This window comes from Camelina sativa, chromosome 4 (assembly GCF_000633955.1).
Source record: "Camelina sativa cultivar DH55 chromosome 4, Cs, whole genome shotgun sequence".
In the NCBI taxonomy this organism is placed as follows: domain Eukaryota; kingdom Viridiplantae; phylum Streptophyta; class Magnoliopsida; order Brassicales; family Brassicaceae; genus Camelina; species Camelina sativa.
Genome location: NC_025688.1, coordinates 9,789,954 through 9,810,145, shown reverse-complemented (window position 1 = coordinate 9,810,145; position 20,192 = coordinate 9,789,954). Strand labels below are relative to the sequence as shown.

The window sequence follows — 20,192 nt, the reverse complement described above, 5'->3', positions numbered from 1 at the left end:
CTAAGGAACTTACTTATGTCAGCGTAAGGAGTAAGAGGTTTGTAGTTAAAGCTGAAAAGCTGAGTGATATTGTCAAAGTTGGGATGCTGAACGACTAAGTTCCACTGCGAGTAGTTCATATTGTAGTTAAAGTTTGTGATTGCCACCTTCACTCGCCAGTACTCTTTGTAGTTAGTTTTGACATGCCAATGAACTCGGATGGGACACATATGCTTCGTACATTGTAAAAGTGGTTCGAGGCTGTTCTTCCCTGAAGCTGGTACTACCGAAGCTATCTTCGGGCTGTCACAAGAAATGAATCAGAAAATTAACAAAACAACAATATAACTAAACCAAGATTGAGTTATTTAGAGATAAGGAACTTACTCGACACATGAACCAGGTTGAGAACTATTTTGACATCCACAAGAACAAGTTGGGCATGGTACTATAGTTTCATTGTAGAAAGATGAGAGTGAGACACAACAAGTCGGAGTTTTGCGTGCTAGAAACTGTGAATACGTGCAAGTAATGTTCCATGTAACTAACGAAGGAAATTAAAGTAACAAGAGAGGTTGAATTAGAAGCAACAAAATATGTCTTATAAGGAAACATTATATGCAAAAAAAAACACAAAAGTTAAACTTACACAAGGCCTGAGTCTTTCTTCGTTTATCCGCAGAAATGAATTTGCTAGGCTTAACGATTTGCGCAGGTCCGCAAGTGTAACCAGGTCCTGGTCCCTTCAAAGTGACGTTCCTAGGCGCTCTAACCGTCGTATTAGTCGTTCCAGATTGACCAACACTAATCTGAAACGAAGAAATCGCAGTTGCTGGATCTTGTGCCCACGAGCTAATCACACCGCCTCTACAACAGTTGGATATCTGTTGGGTGTAAGGAGTTCCCGGTAACAAGTCAACAATGGTTGGAGTTTTCTTGCAACAATGAGGAATGTTACCCTTGAACTTAAAACAATCTCCTTGTTCTGTTGCTTGCGCACCAACCATACTCCATATAACTTCCTTCTTCCTCCAACTCCATCCTAATTGCCACCCGGGCGCTTGAATGTGACGGTATTGTTGGAAATTGAAGATTGTTACAACAGCCTGCAGCCAAATGCATCGGATAATGGTAATTATTAAAGGAAACATTTGAAACACGATTTATTCTATAACATTGGTGACTTTAGTAAGTGAAGTGTTAAGAGTTCTTACCACATAACCATCAGGAGTCCAGGACATAATATCCCATTTTATGGTAATGTTTCCAGTTGGATCAAGTGCATCATAAGCTTCTGTGTTAGAAAGGTTATACCAAATAGGTGAAGTCACTACCAGAAAACAGAACCAACACACACACACACAAACAAACAAACAAAAAGAAAAAATTCTTATCAATTGGTTAAAGATATTAGAAAAGATTAAAACCCAACAATTAAAATTTAGATAAACCCCAAACTATCATCTCATCATCGTCATCATCAATCATCATAAGTAGATCATTTCAAGGGATTTCTCAGAATAAGAAGCAATTCTTGTTTTATTGGTGCAACCTCTCAGAATTACGAATTTATCAGAGACAAAAGTGTAAAACAAGAAACTTATTCTTCTTTCTGACAGAGCATTGAAAACAAACCTGTTGTAATGAAACTGTTCCAAGAACAGAGAAACAAAAGCAAAACCGAGATTCTTGAGAAGTAAATGACCATTTCTCTGATCTCTGAGCAAAACCGTTTCTTTGCTCTCTCCCGCCGGCGGAAACTTCTCGAAGATGTGAGAAAGAGAGGAGAGAGAAGAGAGACAGAACAACTGGCTTAGTTTAAGTTAAAAAGACTTATAGAAGCACTTAAAGCTAAAAGTTTCTAGTTTTAATCGGTCTTCCATTAGCTCACGTTTTATACAGTTTCTAGATAAACTAAACCAAAACAAGAAATGTAATTACTATTTTTAAATAGTTTGAATAGCATACGTTACAAAACTTACACTAATCTTGTGAAACAAAACTTCAATCTTAGCTGGCTTGCAAATATAATTTCAGAATTTTTTTGTAAAAAAAAAAACTAAATCTGAAAGTAGAGCCGGTCAAGTTACGCCTAAAAAAAAACTAATGATATATGATAAATTAATAATAGGAAAAATCTTACACTCAAATCAGAATTTCTATTAATGATATAAAAATACAGAAAATATTCTCATGTTCAAAGCTGTGGTTTTTGGCTGATATATTATTATAGTTGATATTTTTTGGTTAACTTATAAAATCAGTTTATAAGCTAACAAGAAAAAACTTATAAAAACAAACTGAAGTTTGCTAATTTTCAAGGGATCGAATAAATTAAGTGAAAACGAAGACTAGACTTACAACAGAATATTTTATTTTTATTCAACTAAGAAAATATATAAAATAAATATTTTAGTGGCTTTCAACTACAGCTACTAGCCTACTACTAATCTATTTGCAAAAGTACAGTTGTTTCGAGAAAAGGACGGCAACGTTTGTCACATCGGTTTGGGTCCAGCAGAATCTAGAACCTTAATTCTTTTGTGTTTTCGTCTGTCATAGAAAAAAACATCACCGCGTATTAAAATAGAACTAGGCTGCCTCGTCACAAGCCGTGTGAATTGGACAAATATTTCATATATGGGCTTCAAATTCGTGAATTGGGCCAAATTCGTCTCATTTATATCTTCAAAGCTTAATTAAGAGTTAAATCTTATTTATTAAACTTTTCTAAAACAAGATTTTATGAAAACTAAATTGATATCAATCAAATCTAAACAGAAAGGCATATTTCATAATAAGAAATAATTTAAAATTATGAGTAGGAGATTTTTGGTACTAAATCTAAAGAAATAACCTTCAATATCCTAAATTTAGTAATATAAAATATATTCACTTAGTCAGTATAAAAGTTTAGATATGCTTTAATTTCGGATTTCTTATTATGTAAAATATGGATAATATTCAACAAATCTGACTTGATCACCAAAATATTCTGGATTTCCTCCTATATATCTAACCTACTATAACCTCTATAAATAAGTTTTCACTAGCAAAAGAAATATCACAATACATTTTACCTTTTTCAACGATATATGAAAGTCATTCCAGAAATCAATGGTTGTTTCATTTGTCTATCTCAGAGATTTGAGTACTTTTTACAAAACTTTGTATTCAGTCAAGTTTAAATCAGCTCAGGAGCATGAGGAGTTTCCTTAGACTTAATAATGTCTCCATGAATGCAAGATCTGAACTTGGATGGGTATACAGTTTTGGAACTGATCTCAACTAAACTAAGTATCGTACGTTTTTTATATTTATCCATAATTTGTTAGCCATGTTTATATGCCTTCACAAATAATTTCTCATTTCCTATTTTCTTTCCTACGTATATATATATTTTTTTTCATTTTCATTAGCAAGCTTGTCTTCTTAGTTATGTGAATTTGTATTTTAATAGCTATTGTCAACCTCACAATTAGTTGAGATCCGGTTTGTATAACATGTTTTAATCTCTTAACGAAATTGAAGTTTCCCTGATTCAATATTTCTTATATATAACGTTAAGTGCATTAAATACGATCAACATGTGTTTACTCAATCGACCAACTTTCTTATTAGTTACTTTAAACACTCTTACATTTTAGTTACAAGATCATCATTAAAACACACATAATTAAGAAGAAAACTAAAAGAACTAGTTAGACTGCATGTTTGCATCTCTGGTAGTAAGTACAAGTTGATCCTCTTGGATTAACAGTTCCTATGCAATTACCGGCGATTCTACCATCACAAGTCGGCTGTTTCTGTAGAGTTTCGTAGCTTAAATACCTTCGTTGTTGCAGAATCCGCCTCACCACAGCCTCAACTCCTCCCTCATCATCCTCTATTCCCGCGGTTATGCATTCTTTGATGGTGTCTCCTGGGGCACATCCGTTATATCTCAAGTCGCTAGTGACATTCCTTGCAGATGCGGTTGTCGAAGCCTCCACGAGGAGAAGGAGGAGAAGAGAGACATTGAAGAAGAACGAATAGGATAAAAATGATTTGGTCATGTCTAAGCTAAAAAGTTTGGAGATGTGGATTGAACACGAAGATAATATACACTATTACTCTCTCATCATATGTATGCAACATTAGTTTATTTATTGTTAGTAATTATGTTCATATTAATTATTGTCTTGTTGGTCTAATAATTGCGGTTGGGGATTGACTTCAATTGTTATATAGTAGGTTTGGTTAGACACTCAGGTAATTTTAAACTTTGATATCATGACTAATAAACACAATCGATTTCGACAAGGATGAATTTATTATTATTTTTATCTTTTTGGACAAGGATGAATTGATTTCCATGAATCTTTACAAACATTTTATAGTGGCCTATACATTATTATAGTGGTTGGTTGACTCTGATATATATGCGTTCACTTTTGAGGAATTGTAAAGCATTGACTATCAGAAATTGAAAGTAATGTTTGTTGCAAAGTTTTATAGTATCCTTATCCTTTTGCATATATGCCAACTTGATTCACAGCTTCTATGATTCTCTCTCACAGGAATCTCATACTTCAAATTAGTTCATAAATACCAAAAAGAGAGCAAGCCCATGAAACCCTGTAGAACATATATAATAAAACAAATTTTGTAGTCTATGTCCCGGTAGAGTCATTTTTATGAACAATTTATTTCTGGTAAAACAAGAACAAAAAAAGAGAAAATACAGACATAACCTTAGAAGGATACAAAAGAAACAGAAACAAAAAAAAAATACAAAGGGAAGAGAGATCTCATGAGCCACTTTAGAACACCTGTTAGTGAATATGATAATGAAGATACTTGTGAGAAAGATGTTAAGTAGGGGTAATCCTGGCTATCTCAAGTAGAAGTTTATGCAAAGCTTGTGGCTTGGAGAAGAAAGGAGCATGGTCAGAGCCTTTTAACCGGTAAACTTTTTCAGGTGGACTACTATTGATCATGTTTTCTTGGAGAGTCACTGGTATGGCATTGTCTTCTAGCGTCTCTATGTAGTACCGTCTAACTGATCCATAATTAGCATCTGAAAGAGAGAGTTTCTCAAGAACCGGCGCAAATGGGATTGACCTCATTGATACAGAAGCCAATGCAACGTCCTTTGAAGGGCTTTGGTTAAACAAAAGGTCTTTGAGAAGAGATTTGTCTAAGTCAATTGCGGTTGGAGGGTTTTCATTACCATTTGTGTAGATAAAAATCTGAGCTGTCCTCATTAAATCCTTCTGACCAGCCTACAATGTGTGTGTGTCATAATAACCACAGTTAATATATGGCGCGGGGCAAAAAGACTGAAACAGGAGAAGAGATAAGTGAGAAAGCAAACCTTAAGAGAGAACATATCGAGTGTGCTTTGACCGTTGGTTAACATCGCTGCAGCGAGGTAAACCGCTTTTGAAATCTTTGAAGGAAACAGTTCCATTGCATAAGATATACAAGCTCCACCAAAATCGTGACTGACCAAGATCACCTGCAATTTTTACACACAACATTTTCAAGATTTCGAAAAAAAGAAATTGGAAGGGAAGGTGTGGAAATGGATGCAGTCAGATACAGAACCTTCTCTCCTATGGGAAGCTTTTCGAGAACATCGGTAAGTGGCTTCACATACTGAGACAAACTGGCAATGCTATTTATATTGAATGAGTTAATACCGCAACCAGCTAAGTCTATAGCGGTAACTTTGAAACCATCTTCCTCAAGAAGTGCAATGGTTTTGTACCAACACCAAGCGCCAAATCCTCCTCCATGGATGAGGACAAAATGGTTTGTTTCCAAGTCATCTAGCTTCACACCCTACTCAAGTACTCATAGTCATAGAGCAGGAAAAAAAATAAATGAACTTCCATATAAAGAATGAACCCAAAATGTATAAAATCATTTCCTAATTTGCAGGATGGTTAGGTTTGTTTGGACCTTAGGAAACACACAAATTGAATCATCTATACGAGATTAAGATGAACAAATTAATTGTCAAACATAAATGAACAGAACAACACATGAAGAGGATGTTTCCAAGTTTGCATCATTAAGATAATACTTTCAACATTACCTATTTCAGAATATAGTCAGTCTCATATTGTCACCACAATCACACCATTGATCATAATAATCAATGAAACAAAGATAGAGCCACCAAGTTTCAACTTTCAAGACTCAACACCAACCTCTACTACAATACTCAAAAGACTTACATTGCTCTGCAACCACTAAATCAGTTGAGCCAACTAGAATTATAGAAACTATAGAATATAACAATCCAAGACGCATCATTAAATGCCTGACACTAAGTCTAATTAAAGTGACAGTGAAGAAGAAGTAAAGAACCTGATTAAGAAACTGGTGAGGCTGTAACAGAGGATCAGTAGAAGACCTTGACCTCGAACTCGAGCTACGAGGCAACTGATTCTTCTTCGAACCAGAACCAGGATAACGCTGAGACGCCGACCGATCAAACGGCAAAGATCCTCCACCGTTCTGCTGTCGGAACAAGATAGCAGCAGCAGCAAGAGCGTGTTCTTGAATCACAGCATCTTCGAACTTGTTGTCTCTCCTAGAAGAAGAAGAAGAAGAAGACCTGACCCGGTTGCTATTGAGACCCGACCTGGAACCGGTAGAAGATTGTCGTTTCGTGATGGGTCGTTTCTTTTTCACGGGTTTAGGCGGAGCAAACAAAGAACAGAGATTTCCCATTGTTTGAACATGAGAGAAGAAGAGTGTGAAAAACTTTGTTTGAGCTTTATGGAGTTTTTTTAGAGAGAGAGTGACGTGGGGGATTCAGGTGAAAGTGGTGGCGAGAAAGTGGAATGGGAGAAGCTGGCAACTTTTTAATGGCTTTCTCGGAGAGTCTATAACCGTGAAAGGGGAGAGAGGGACCATTGCTTTAAGGGAAAAGTGCTTAAACCATCTCCAATATCAACTTGAAATGTCACAATTTTTTTTTTTTTTCTTTTTTTTGTCACTTTTGAGTTTTATTTTGAAGATTGTAAATTTAGCATTTGATACGCTCCCTCGTTAGCAAAATGTCATTGGTTATTCTCACACTCATCGTAACAATAGAAAGCAAATATTGGTTACACACAATGATACGCTCCCTCGTTAGCAGCGATAATGTTAAGAAAGCGGAATATATTTAGGTATATAAACGATTGGTATTATAGACCGCTTCTATTTTACTATATTCGGTATTGTTAAACTTTTTTGTTAACCATTGGCCACAACAGATCGGTCTATTAGCTTAATCCCTACATTCGTAGGGAGCGAGACTGGATCCTGGTGTAATAGTATCTTATGTATTAAGGACTTAGTTTTGGCCACCGTACTAAAGTCACTTCACCAATATTGTTAAACTTAAACATATGATTATAGTATTTGACGGATTATACGGTTAGAAACTTAGACGGACTAGTGGTCATTGGGCAGGCTTCGATCGTTGGACGGGATCCACAAGTTTAAGTGTGTCTAATAATTTTAAAGTTTTTTTTCAATTGCTAGTCTATGTTATTCGTTGTAAAACTGTTTAGACCCATCTAAAATGGATAGGCACCTACTAAATACTACTCGCTCATTATCATGATTGATTTGCTGAGGTTTTCTTTTTGTATAAAAAGATTGATTTGTTATCAACTTTTATCAAATAGTGTTAAGAAATTGTTAATTTTAAAAATAATTAATTAAGAATTTTAAAATTTAATAAATTATGATTAGTTAATAGTTATGAAAAATTTGTTAGTGTGAATAATAATGTATTTATAACTAAACATTATTTTAAAAAAAAAAAATTGTATGAAATTTTTACACGATCAATCTTTTTGATACAAAGAAAAGAGTATAATAAGAAAGAAGGAAGAAGAGCAAATCTTTTTGTAAAGACTTTTTATTCATCATTACAAGATAAAAACCGATTAATAATTACAAATCTAGACATGAATTAATCAAGTCCCAAATTTCACCTACTTAATATTTTCGAACTCTAATTATACCTCTTTGGAAATGGTAAATTTAACCTAAAAAATTTATGGAAGAAAAAAGACTAAACGTTTTTTAATTGCGAGCGTAACTTTCTCGTGGCTATCCACTTACAGAGACAAAGCACTCTTGCACATTGAGGTTCATTACGAAATATGAAAAAGACTACTAAAATCACACTTTTGTTCGATATATGATCATCACAGGATCAAAATTTTGTTTGGACCACCACTATATAAAAATAAAAGTAATTTTTAGCTAGGATAATCAGATCCCGAGGCATATATATAAGTAATAATATATCAAGATATGTAGATGCTAAGTTATCATCATCACATAGCACATGCGAATTCCCTTGCAATGGCATTGCAATATGTACACAATCACAGGAATAAGTAAAGTGTTTAAAAAAGTTAGTGGAAAATTTTGACCACTATGGCTACTTTAATTTGTCTCTCCGTGGAGAAAATATAACTTTGATATAAATCACATTATAAACTTTGATATGAAACATTTAAGGGTCTAAATGAAATAAAACTTTGATATGAAACATTTAATCCTATATTTTTTTTTCATCGCTGAACTATTTTCGTAAGATAATATCTTAGCATCAATTGCAAAAAGAAAATCTAACAGGGTACACGTCAAAAAATATAAGAAAAAGAGACAAAGCAACATCCTTGAGATCGAGATTAAAAATTAATGCATGAGCGTTTCCAGCTTATGATAGAGAGTGTCATGACTAGTTCTCAAACTTGTTAATAGAACTGATCTTTCGCTTTTTCTGACAGGGTTCTAACCCATCCTTTATCTGCTTCTTATGAGTACAGCGTACAGACCTTACGCTACAAGGAAAAGAAGACGTTGGAGAAGGGGTAACAACTTGTACGCTTCCGTTTGGATATCGAGAGGGCTCCCACCAGTTGATAGGTCAGCCCAGAGCCACAGTGAACTTGTAGTGCTACCGCTACGTAGCAAGTCAGATGCATAGCCATCGCACAAATTATAAGGGCCACAAGCCGAAAAGTTTTTAGAACCAATTATCTTTGATGAATCAATGAAAATTAATAAACCTGATTGTTTGTAGTTACTTACCACTGACTAATATTTTACTGATTTAGGGGCCGAAAAACTATTTATGAGAATCCAACCGTAAGCAGCTGCTTCATGAGCATGTTCTTTCAGTCGGATCTGGTCAGGTGGATCATAAGAAAGTGCCAAGATGTGTTATCGTAATATGTTTGGAATAAGAGAATAATTGATTATGTTTGTATTAAAAGTATAATATTTTTAGTTTCTATAGTTTAATTTATTACAATACACAAAATCTGTCAAATACTAAAATAAAACACTTGATTTATCTGTTGGACTATTGTTGTAAGCTATTGTTGTAAATAAATTTACACAAAACAAAAAGTTTAATTAATAATTTTTTTTACAAACCTATACTTCACCAGTTTCACCAATATTTATGTTTTTATTTTTATAAAGAAAAGTTAAGTCATATAATTATCAGGAAAACTAATTAAAATTATGAAAACTATGATTTCAAATATTAAAGTATTCAATTTTTTTTTTAAATAATAATGAATAGATATTTTATTAAATTATGTAACCATGTGAAGAGAAAATAAAAGTCCTCAAATTTACCTTAAGTTTTTTAATTTATGTAAATGGTGTAAGCAAAATAAAATTTCAAAACTTCACTTTCAAATGGTGATATATCAAACAAAACTTACTACATTATTTTCGAACAATTATTTTCTTTTATTTTTTCAATAAAGCGAATTAATACCACCAACAGAATTTTTATAATTAATAAAATTGCTTCAACTTTTAATAAATAGTTAGATTACTATCTAAAGAAGTCCTCATTTTAAAAAAAAAAAAAAAAAAAAGAAGTCCAATAATCAATATGGTTTTTCCTAAATGAAAATTTTCCCTAATGTATTTGGGCTATTCAAAACTTGGGGCCGAATCACAGCGGCTCTAACCAGTACTATATCTAATTAAACAACTGTACAGTGGTTTAAAACTAGAATAACCAACCCCACGACCCGACCCACGAATCTGACGACACGAGACGAGAGGGAGAGATCTAAAGACCCCACAAAAAGTCACGTCTAAACCACTTAACTTCCTTCTTGTCTCTCTCTCTCTCTCTCTCTCTCTCTGCAAAAAAATCTCTCTTTTCTTCTTTTTCCACACATCCTTTCCTTGGGAACACCAAACGACATTCCAAAGCCGTCGTTTCATATGCTCAGATCCTTAAATTCTCTCCTTTCTCCCAATCATATATTCCCCACAAACTCAATACGAAGCTTCATCTCTTCCAATTTCGTTCTTCCTCTTCAATTTTTCCAATTCATCGGTAAGTTTAATTTTTCCTCTCTTTTTTTTTTTTTCTTTAATCGGCGAATTTGTGTATAATCTTCTTTAGTCTTCATGATTTTAACGAAATCTAGACCGATAAATTGTGTAATGATACGAACATTTATTAGTTAATTTATGTTCTTTTTAAAAAAAAAGTTCAGATCATCTTTAAATTAACGTGAGATTTGTGGTTGCAAAGACTCAGATTTTTTTTTGTCCATTAAACGTTAATTATGTTTAATAATCAAAATTGTTTATATTAATTTTTTTTTAATATTTTCTGTATATATATATTTTAATTTTGACATGTTAATACATATATTTGTTACACTTTGGTCTTCACAGCTTCCACATTGAAGTACAACTAGTGATGCGAATTCTGAGGTTTTTTGAAGAATGAGAGAAATTATTGAACTATCTGTTGAAGAGGAACCTGTGATTAAGAAAGCTAAAATGACTGGTAACGTAGAGAATACTTACGAGGTTCCTATTATGTTGTCGTCGCAAACCGAAACAGCTGTTGAAGGGAATGTTCTAGTTCCTTTGTTAGATATTGAAGAGAAGAAAGAGATTTGTCTTGATGATGGAAGCTGCAAGAATGGCCAAGAAACCGAATCTAATGAGACAAAGATAGAGAATGATTCGGTGGCTGATCGAAAACATGTTGTTGTGAATGATGCAAACATAGGAAAGCTTCCTGTTTTAGAGGTGGCGAACAGTAACGAAGCTAATGTCATATCGACTGTTACGAGGAGTGATGAAGTTCCCGGGGTAGAGAACAAAGGTATCTGTGTTGATTCGAGTGGAATCAGAGAAGAGTGTGGATCGAATCCGTTGGTGTTAAGGAAAAAACTTCTTGTTCTTGATCTTAATGGGTTGCTTGCAGATGTAGTCTCTCCTCTTAAAGATGTTAAAGCCGACATTAATATTGGAAGAAGGGCTAGTGAGTTTTTAGATTCTTTTGTGAGTCCATACCAATACTTATTTGATAGTATAACTTATATATTAGTATGCAATTGTTTTTGTTTCTGTCAGTTTTCAAGAGACCTTTTTGTGAAGAGTTTCTGAAGTTCTGTTTTGACAAGTTTGAAGTTGGTATATGGTCATCGAGAAAGCAGTACGACATTACTCACACTTCGTCATTGACACTTTCATATATATATAGATCATATGATTGTTACTTCCATATTTGTTATGTATAATCAATATCACTTTTGTTTACTTGTCTTGCAGGAACAATGTTGTAAGAATTACTGACTTCTTGCTTGGTGATATGAAGAATAAACTGTTGTTTTGCTGGGTAAGGTGGTTCTTGCCATAGGTTTCTCTGTTTTCGGAACAAGTGTTCTAATATTCATTCGGTTTTTGGTTCTGATATATTTTTGCAGGACATGTCTTATTGTGCTACGACGACTGTTGGCTCTCTTGAAAATAAGCACAAATATGTGGTGTTCAAGGATCTAAACCGGCTTTGGGAGAAACACGATCCAAATCTACCGTGGCAAATGGGTTATTACAACCAAACCAACACGGTTTTGCTTGATGATTCTCCGTACAAGGCTTTGCTTAACCCAGTACGCTTTTTGTTTGCATCTTCTTTTGGTCTTTTTTACACAACAATTCTAGTGTCATATCGATGTTTTTTTTTTTAACTTCTTGAATGTCACAGCCATATACAGCGATATTCCCTCATTCATACAATCATCAGAACAAGACAGACACATCCTTAGGTATCCAGCAAGAATCAATCTCTTTGTAATTATATATTAGATCTCCTTTATTTACTATTTTGAATGCTTTCAATGGATTTTCAGGTAATGGTGGTGATCTGAGACTTCATCTTCAGAGGTTGGTAGAAGCTGAAAACGTTCAAGATTTCATCAAGAACAACCCTTTTGGTCAAGAAGCAATTACAGAAGCAAGTGAATCTTGGGAGTTTTACAAAGAGGCAATTCGTATGCTACATGTACCTGCTCAAATATACAGATTAAGAAACTTGATACGGTAGAAAATAGAGGATTGTTTCAAGATTATCTTTTTGTTGGGTTTGGGGGAAAACAGATGAAACAAAGAAAAATTAACGGAAACGGCGTGATGTTCGAATGTTTTTGTTAGAGATGTTTGGTGTTTCTTTTTTATAAGTTTGAAACAACTGCTCTTNTTTTTTTTTTTTTTTTTTTTTTCTTTTGTGTGTAAGACCATCTTTACTCCAAAGACTCTTTCAAGTTGCTCAAATATAAACTAATCATATATTAAATACTAAACTAATTATAGCAATCCATTTAGAACCCCTATCACATTAATCATTAAAATAGTAATTTTTTGAACACCAACACACCAAGATATAAATTGCTAAGTCAAAACAGAGAAGCTTTTTATTAGTTGCAGCAAAAAAACGGAGCATAGAGAGATCAGAAAAAAGAGTAGAGAAGAAGATGGGAGCACACACATTTAACAAGTTCAGTAGTGTCAATGTGACACCACCTACATCTCGCCGAGACTTGTAGATTCTCTTAGATCATAGTAACATCTTAATTTGCTTCACCGAAGGGCAATATCACCAAACACGCCATCGTTTATAGTATTTTTAAAGCATGGTGTGAAGTAACATCAGGTTGTCATCAGCTTTTCTCTTGGATAGTTTATGAGACACTGAAACAGCCAACATTATCAGAAAGCTTTCTAATTGTAAATAAATGTAATCAAGACTCCACTAAAAGAACCAAAATTCTCACCCTCAAGTTAGATAAACAAATAAGAGAAAGAAAGAAAGATCAAACACTTTATCATCTTCTCATCAACCACAGAGCAGTTCGCTACCAAAAAGAAAACCAAACTGAAACTTACCCCAAGTATAACCAAATCATGGACAGTAAGTTATAGGCTACCAGAACGTCAGAATAGAAGAATTAAGTAAACAAAAAGCCCAAGCTTTTCTAATGAAATGGTTCTGTCTAACTACAAGCATAGCAATGAAGACAGGAAAAAAAATCTCACAACAGCTATATCATCTTATAGATCTAAAATGTGCCAAACCAGCAAAGATTGTTCACTATTCTGCCAAATCATTCTTGTTTCCTTTCTCACATTCTATCTGCAAAGCTTTCATCTTTTGTGAATTTAGCTCCTGACGCATACATTAGGAATAAAACTAGTATTAGTGCTTCAAAGTATCACAACCAAGATCATAGAAACAAAATCAGACTTGGCCAATGTAGAGAAGGATACTGAGAATGCACAAGACGATTCACATACACACACAACCAAAATTCAATTAAATTCTCAGCAACTGAACTAGAGTCTACATATACACACTTTGCTGCAAACTACTTATATAGGATCCAAAATAATACATGCTTAGAGCGACACAAACCTGATCAAGAACCAGCTACTTACAACTGATCCAATGTCACTTAACTGCAGAAGAAAGTGCTTGTGGCGAGTTGGACTTCACCTGAAAACAACCAAAAGCATACATCAAGTTCAGAAGAATGTTTCAACGACAAAAGAGGAATGGCAGCTACGAGACTGCCCTGTTGCAAATACCTTTCAAAATCAGTAATGTTACCTACGGCTCTAATAAGGACACTAACAATCCATTACCCAATCGAGTCCAGACAAACAAGGTTCATAGATTTAGATAAATGTTTTCAAATTATAAGCATAAGACTTTTTATAGAATCCAGTACACAATTGCAGTAGTTTGAGCTAAAAAAAAAGAGCTTAATTTGCATTGGTGGGTAGGTAGCAACTCATATTTGAAAATCAAAGGGAGATTTGCGATTAAAAATTAAGACTTTAAGATCCAAATCAGTAGAACAGAGATAGAACAAAAAAGAAAACAAGTCAACTACAAAACGAAGAAGAAGAAGAAGAAGAAAAAAAAAACAGAGATTGAATTAAATCACTTATCTTGCTCAACGAGGAAAGAAGGCTGTGATCGAGGAACTGCGATGATCGAAAAGAGATAGAAAAGAGATTGAATAGAGATAGAAAAGAACGGAGTTGGGCGGAGATCGAGGAACTGCGATGGCGGTGAATCGATTGATTCGCCTTTCGGATTGAGAGAGAAAAGAGAGAGGATCGCGAAAGAAAGAAGGAAGAAAATGAAAAAAGAAAAAAAAAAATTATTTACTCATCAACGTATCAAACACGCCACGTAATGTTGCTTATGCCTTGCTTAAGACCATGTGCATCGCCGTTGTCTTGGGCCGTCCCTCATGTTTTTGGAATTAAAAATAAATCAAAAATAACCCATTAACCAAAAAACGTATTCTCAACGGGGACGTTTTTTCTCTCGTCGACTTGGCCACGTGCTTCCTTCTGATTGGAAAAAGAAATTGTCTAGGTAAACAGAACAAAAACTTTTCTCTCATATCTCGACGGCGATTCCATCTTCTGTGTCTTCCGAAGGCGATCCGATCATATCTCCANGTTAACCTTGACGGGAACAAGATCACAAAGTAGACTTGGAGGTCTTTTCTTTCCAAAGGGTCTTTAGTGGGCATTTTGTCGTTTGGGATCACAATCTCTTGACCCTGTTTTACAATATAGAGTTAAGAGTTGTTGAGCGTGAAGCCGGTTAAAGCATCTATAAGAGAGACCTTTCTTCTTCTTGAGAATCAGATGAGATAAAAATGACTACATGTTCTCTTTTTTCATACATGCTTGCTCGAAAGATAAACATATGAGCATATTTGGACTAACTCTGGACATCTCCCGGATAATGAAGATTGATTTTAAAATTTTTATGAGTTGAATAAAATGTTTGTTTTTGTTTTGATGTTTTTATGTTTTATGATTTCTGTTATTAATTTCTTAATTGTATGTTTTTGTTTTGTCAACTTTAAATAATTAATACTTAAACTTTCAAAATATTATTATTTTATTTGAGGGATCAAATACAAATAGACACCAATGCTCATACTAAAAATAAGAAACTTTCAAAATATTATTATTAAATGTGAGGGACCAAAAAAAGTCCCAACCGATGTGCATGGTCTAAGTTCCTTCCTGCAGAAACGTTTCTCCGCTTTTGTGGACCCAATTTTGGTTTTTTATTTATTTTTTAGGCTAAAAAATAAGAGAAACTCCCATTGACCATTGACCATTGACCATGCTACCGTGTTCTCGTTTAGTAATGCCCTTATGTTATAGGTTTTTTTTGGATTAATTATAGAAATAATGAATTTGGGACTGATTGTCCGGACTTCCAGTTTTAGGCATTTATTTTATCATTGAAGGACGATTTTACCCTTCATTGATGGAGCATCAAGATTCACGCATGTTCATCGTCTCTTATTCTTAAAGTATCTCCAAACTCTATTATAGAGTAATTTTTGCTTAAATTGATCTCTATCTTCACTTCTATAATAAAGATTACTATTTTTTTCTCTATTTATAGAAGAACTCTATTTTTTCTTCTATAAAGAGAGGTGAACTATTTTATTTACAAAGTAGTCCTCTTAATCTTTAATTTTTTTATTTATTACCAAAATAAATAAAATAAATATTTTTAAGAATTAACAATATTAATTTAAGTATAAATATTTATTCTAAAATATTAAGACTACCATTTGGAAAAGATAATTTATATAAATAATAAAATTTATTTTTATTCATTCCATAATAATTATTTTATTACAACAAAAATGGTATGATGTGATGCTCTTTATAATAATAAATGTTTAATTTAAATAAAAATAATAATTTTATGAAAGTGTTACAAAATTTAAATTAAAATGGGTTAGTTTGCAATTGTTATAAATAAAATGTGTTAATTATAAAATAAAAAAAAATATCTATTTGGAATATTTTTTTTTAAAATAAAAAATAGGAAAAACCATTAGGGCAATTTCAAATCTCACATACATGTCCTTCTCGAGTTTACAATTTTATGACTGTTAGGATTTGACAAATAATGCAACGATGCACAGAGATTCACTACCGTCGGAACTGCAGATCTGACAGATCTTATATGTGATGATTGTGGTTTTTGAAAGATATGGTAGACAATACAAGGGATAAGAGATCTAAAACTTTAAGAAAAGAAAGATTCACAAAATTTGTTTAATTTTTTCCCTTTGAATTCACAAGGTATTAGTTTTTAAGGTTTAATTTTGATCAATGGAATTGAAAAATGAAGATGTCGATGGTGAAACAGAGAAGGTTGAAGAAGATGACCTACTCTTTCATTAGAGTTAATTTTGTCATTTACCCTCACTAGAAAATGACTAATTTTGAAAGCATGGACAAAAATGCTTTATCTCAAATATATTTCAAATATTTGGCCCAAAAAAGGCTCAAATCAATAATAATCTTTTTGTTTTTTTTCGGACAAAGCCCTTATGTTAGGTATTTTAAGTGATTTTTCATGTCTCATCCAGGATTTTGGGGTGTTTATTCAAGATCGGTTCAATTTGAATTAATCTAAAGTAAAATTACAACTTAAACCAAAATGTAAAGTTTTAAGCAATCTTGTATCATCTTTGGCATGAGAGACATGCTATGAGACATGAAGATATCCGTTCACCGCATACTCGGCCTTTCAAGCTTTTTGATTAAGACTGTACGCAATCAACTTTTTTCAATTCTTGATGGTGGAGACACTCACTACGAGGACGGTCTTCGGCTGTGGTTTGCCACAAGACCTTACGCAAGAAAATAATATCTTCAAGTCTCTTCAAAATCTCTTTATTTTAATTTCTAGATTTGAGTAACAAGTATATGCATTTGTTGTAAAAAAGTTTTCTTGGTTGAATACGATCTTACATACATTGACTTGACAAAAATTACACCAAGACCAGAATTACACGATATACAGTATTCCGAAATCGAACCGAATATTAATTAGTTTCCGTTTTAAATGGGTACTGTTAGGAAAGTTACACCGAACAAGATTTATTTCTGTTTGAAACTAGAGCTATTCCCAAAAGTTTTATTGTGAGACAAACAAGAACAACTGAACAAGCTTTTACCTTATTAGTAAAATTTTACAAAACAAAAAGGTTTAACTTTGTAAACCATTCTTGAAAAAAGACATTACCATGTCCATTTCTGACTTTTTCAAACACATTCCAATCTCCACGCCACACGATTCATCACGTCTCTCTGCCATCGAGATCGCCTTCCCTTCGTCGATAGAGACAATATCAACCTTAACGGGTCTTCCCCACCCGAAATCCGTCTCGTACACTCCCAACCGGGTCGACCCGGCAACAGTCCCAAACTGTGTGCTCCAACTCTGAAAACCAAATCCTTCAATAAAGGAGTCCGCAATAGTCTCTATCTTTCTTGAACTCAATCCTTTGACCAAATTACTAAGAATCTCGGCCGCCGTCACAAACCCCTTCTCTTGCGTAAACTCCGCCGCCTTACGGTTGTAACAACCCACCGGAAACATACAGTTTCCGAAGTAAGTCGTCGGAAGCTTCGGATCCAACCGTTCTCTAAAATCTCCTACGAACAGAAAACTCACTGATCTCTCTCCATTTCCTCCACGTGCCTTAACAAAGCAAGTCCACGCGTAAGCGTAGGCAATGACAAAAGTGGACAAGTGAAGGCTCGGTGACTCGTTCTTGACTCGCTCCCTTAGTGTCTCGATGTCATCCCTAGAGAGCACGAGCGTGGCCAAGACAACGTCGTCTCCGAGTTTTTTTGCCGGACGCGGTGTCAAGCTCAAGACAACGTTGGTTTTGTCCTCTTTGAGAGATCTCACCATCTCTATCATCTTTTCATCGAGTCCGGTCGGATCTTTGATCACCGACCGATCATAAGATGGAATCAGATTCTCTGGCATGTTTTCAAGTTGTAGTTTGCAGATGTGAGCCCAAGTTTTGATGAACGTGCTTGACGTTTTCCCGTCTAAAACGGCGTGGTGTGCTGCGACGCCGATAGAGAATCCTTGGTTCGGGAACAACGTGATTTGTATGGAGAAGGCTGTGGCTGAGTCATCCGTAACAGGTAACTTGGGAAGCAAGGCGTGTAACTTGGAGACAGGACGTTGTCCATAGCCGGACAAATGAGAAAAGTCAGCTTCACTCTCGGCTATAGTCACCAAAACGGCGTCGTTTGGAGCGACAAGGATGCTTGGTTTGGGTTCGTTTGTGTTCCAGGTGATGTGGCCGGTGAGAGGGAGGTAGTTGCGGAGGACAAGGGAGAGAGAGAGCTTGAGCTTAGGGAGGATGATAGAGTGGAAATGCTCATGGGTCGACTCGGTGAGTTTGTAGAAGAAGACTCGTTTGACCGGGTGGAATAGTAGCCATGGTAGGTCGAAGAATGTTAAAGGGATTGTGAGCGAGTTGGCTGAGTTGAGGACAGCGTCCGAGTCGGCGGCAGGGGAGACTCGGACAGTCTCAGTGATGTGTAGCGTCATTGTGACGTTTGTGGAAGAAGGTAAAATTGATTTTGGAGTCTCAAATGGGTAAACTAATAATATATAGTAAAGAGTCGCAAATGTTGAATCAATGAATCTTCTCTACTTCGACCAAATCGTCATCTCTATTCACGTGTCATCAAATTACCTTTTTTCTTCTTTTTGACAACTTCAAATAAGTTTTGTTTTTTTGGTCAGATTTGGTTATCATATGACTTCTTTTCTCATTATGAAGTGTATTACTTTTTTTGTTGATATCCAAATTTGGAGTAGTTCACATTCTTCCCTTAAAATTTGGAGTTTAGTATATATAATTCTAATTTCAATACTACCACACTCACAATCTGTGATCGTGCGAAGCAATAACTTTCGATATGTATTGAATCTAGTGATATATATAAAATTTACAAATCTTATATTATTCGATTGTATATTTTAAAAAGTCTAATGAAATTTACTGTTATATAAATTAAATATTTTAAAAATTTATTTTAAAATCTACGGGTATTATTTGATTTTTAATGAATTTGAAGGATTTGTGCAGATTATAGAGGATTTCCTTGTTAAGAATACTTAGTAGGAATTATTGGTTTAATATTTGAATGGAGTTTTAAAGATTTTAAATGTTATGTAAAATCTGTTGTTTTATATTTAAGATTTTGTTAAACTTTGTTAAAGTTTAGTGTTATTAGTTTGTGATTTATAAAAAATCATTTAAAATCTTAACAAATCTGGGTTATTGGATTCAGACTTCTATAAAGTCATTAAAAGTTTTGTGTTATTCAATTAAAACAAAAGAATATAAAATTGTTAATGAGTTCAATTATTACGTTATTGATTCATGATTTTAGACACTTTCTTTACAAAATAAAGTCATGGAAAATATCATAAAAATACAGGAATTATTTGGAAGACTTTACAAGATTTTTAAAAACTAATCAACAAAACTCTCTAGCAATCTTTAACAATCTTTCATTTATTCACTTTTAATGATTTTGTTAACCTCTTCAAAAATCTTCATAAATTAGAATCCAATACCACCCCCTTAAGTCTCTTTGATTTTTTTCTACTGATTTAAAACATTCTACTCTCTAAGTTGCATTTAATGTAAAATAGTTTTTTTGGGGGTTTGTTTGCAAAAAGAGTATGTATTGCAAACTTAATTGGAGAATTGATACAATCACTATTCATAATTGGTAAAATAAGAAATTAGCTTTTTGTGTAATAGAAATTAGAGACTATTCCGATTTGGTGAAGATGGTGTCTTCGCCCTCGAGTGGCCAGCTTTCAAGCCTTATCTGGACGCGATTCAGCTTGACAAGGAAGAGTTTACTTCTTTTGCTCTGGTGTTAATTCCACGTAATCAGAATGGTGCTGCAGACAGATTGGCCCGACGTGTTCGGTCCTAACCGCGTTGATTACCTATGTAAACAATGTTCCTTCATGATGGCTTATTTGAGTCAATCTA

The 20,192-nt window shown here is 34.1% G+C and overlaps 5 protein-coding genes and 1 long non-coding RNA gene across 12 annotated transcripts in view; 1 reads left to right on the top strand and 5 right to left on the bottom strand.

Annotated features, from left to right (window-relative positions):
- LOC104790591 (COBRA-like protein 2) overlaps positions 1-1,820 on the bottom strand; it is a 3,768-nt gene extending 1,948 nt beyond the window's left edge. Inside the window, exons 1-5 of one of the 5 annotated variants that reach the window (XM_010504687.2) lie at positions 1,615-1,819; positions 1,194-1,309; positions 629-1,085; positions 367-523; positions 14-282 (exon numbers count right to left, since the gene is read on the bottom strand). In XM_010504687.2, coding sequence (XP_010502989.1) covers positions 14-282; positions 367-523; positions 629-1,085; positions 1,194-1,309; positions 1,615-1,687 — 1,072 coding nt within the window. In that variant the 5' untranslated portion in view covers positions 1,688-1,819. Of the gene's footprint in view, positions 1-13; positions 283-366; positions 524-628; positions 1,086-1,193; positions 1,310-1,614 lie in introns of all 5 variants that reach the window. The other 4 variants (XM_019244590.1, XM_010504690.2, XM_010504686.2 and 1 more) reach the window with 4 other exon arrangements.
- Positions 3,572-4,072, bottom strand: LOC104780194 (protein RALF-like 27). The gene has a single exon (XM_010504685.2). The coding sequence runs from the start codon at positions 4,032-4,034 to the stop codon at positions 3,681-3,683; it is 354 nt and encodes a 117-aa protein (XP_010502987.1). The 5' UTR covers positions 4,035-4,072; the 3' UTR covers positions 3,572-3,680.
- Positions 4,590-6,887, bottom strand: LOC104780191 (putative methylesterase 11, chloroplastic). Its single transcript, XM_010504684.2, has 4 exons — positions 6,337-6,887; positions 5,569-5,805; positions 5,336-5,479; positions 4,590-5,243 (listed from the first exon to the last, which is right to left on the bottom strand). Exons 1-4 carry the CDS (start codon positions 6,700-6,702, stop codon positions 4,833-4,835), a joined length of 1,158 nt encoding a protein of 385 aa, XP_010502986.1. The 5' UTR covers positions 6,703-6,887; the 3' UTR covers positions 4,590-4,832.
- LOC104780190 lies at positions 10,108-12,517 on the top strand. 2 transcript variants are annotated; one of them, XM_010504682.1, is made up of 8 exons: positions 10,108-10,348; positions 10,696-11,134; positions 11,237-11,293; positions 11,386-11,467; positions 11,584-11,650; positions 11,739-11,924; positions 12,020-12,080; positions 12,165-12,517. In XM_010504682.1, the coding sequence occupies exons 2-8, from the start codon at positions 10,747-10,749 to the stop codon at positions 12,356-12,358; spliced, it is 1,035 nt and encodes a 344-aa protein (XP_010502984.1). In that variant the 5' UTR covers positions 10,108-10,348; positions 10,696-10,746; the 3' UTR covers positions 12,359-12,517. The 2 variants fall into 2 exon arrangements, with proteins under 2 accessions (XP_010502984.1, XP_010502983.1); XM_010504681.1 differs by having other exon boundaries at positions 10,696-11,293.
- Positions 12,628-14,487, bottom strand: LOC104780189. 2 transcript variants are annotated; one of them, XR_766661.2, is made up of 3 exons: positions 13,724-14,487; positions 13,086-13,477; positions 12,628-13,002 (listed from the first exon to the last, which is right to left on the bottom strand). It is a non-coding gene; the product is annotated as an uncharacterized LOC104780189 (long non-coding RNA). The 2 variants fall into 2 exon arrangements; XR_766662.1 differs by lacking the exon at positions 13,086-13,477 and having other exon boundaries at positions 13,724-14,483.
- On the bottom strand, positions 17,233-18,870 carry LOC104780188 (phenolic glucoside malonyltransferase 2-like). The gene has a single exon (XM_010504680.2). The coding sequence runs from the start codon at positions 18,722-18,724 to the stop codon at positions 17,360-17,362; it is 1,365 nt and encodes a 454-aa protein (XP_010502982.1). The 5' UTR covers positions 18,725-18,870; the 3' UTR covers positions 17,233-17,359.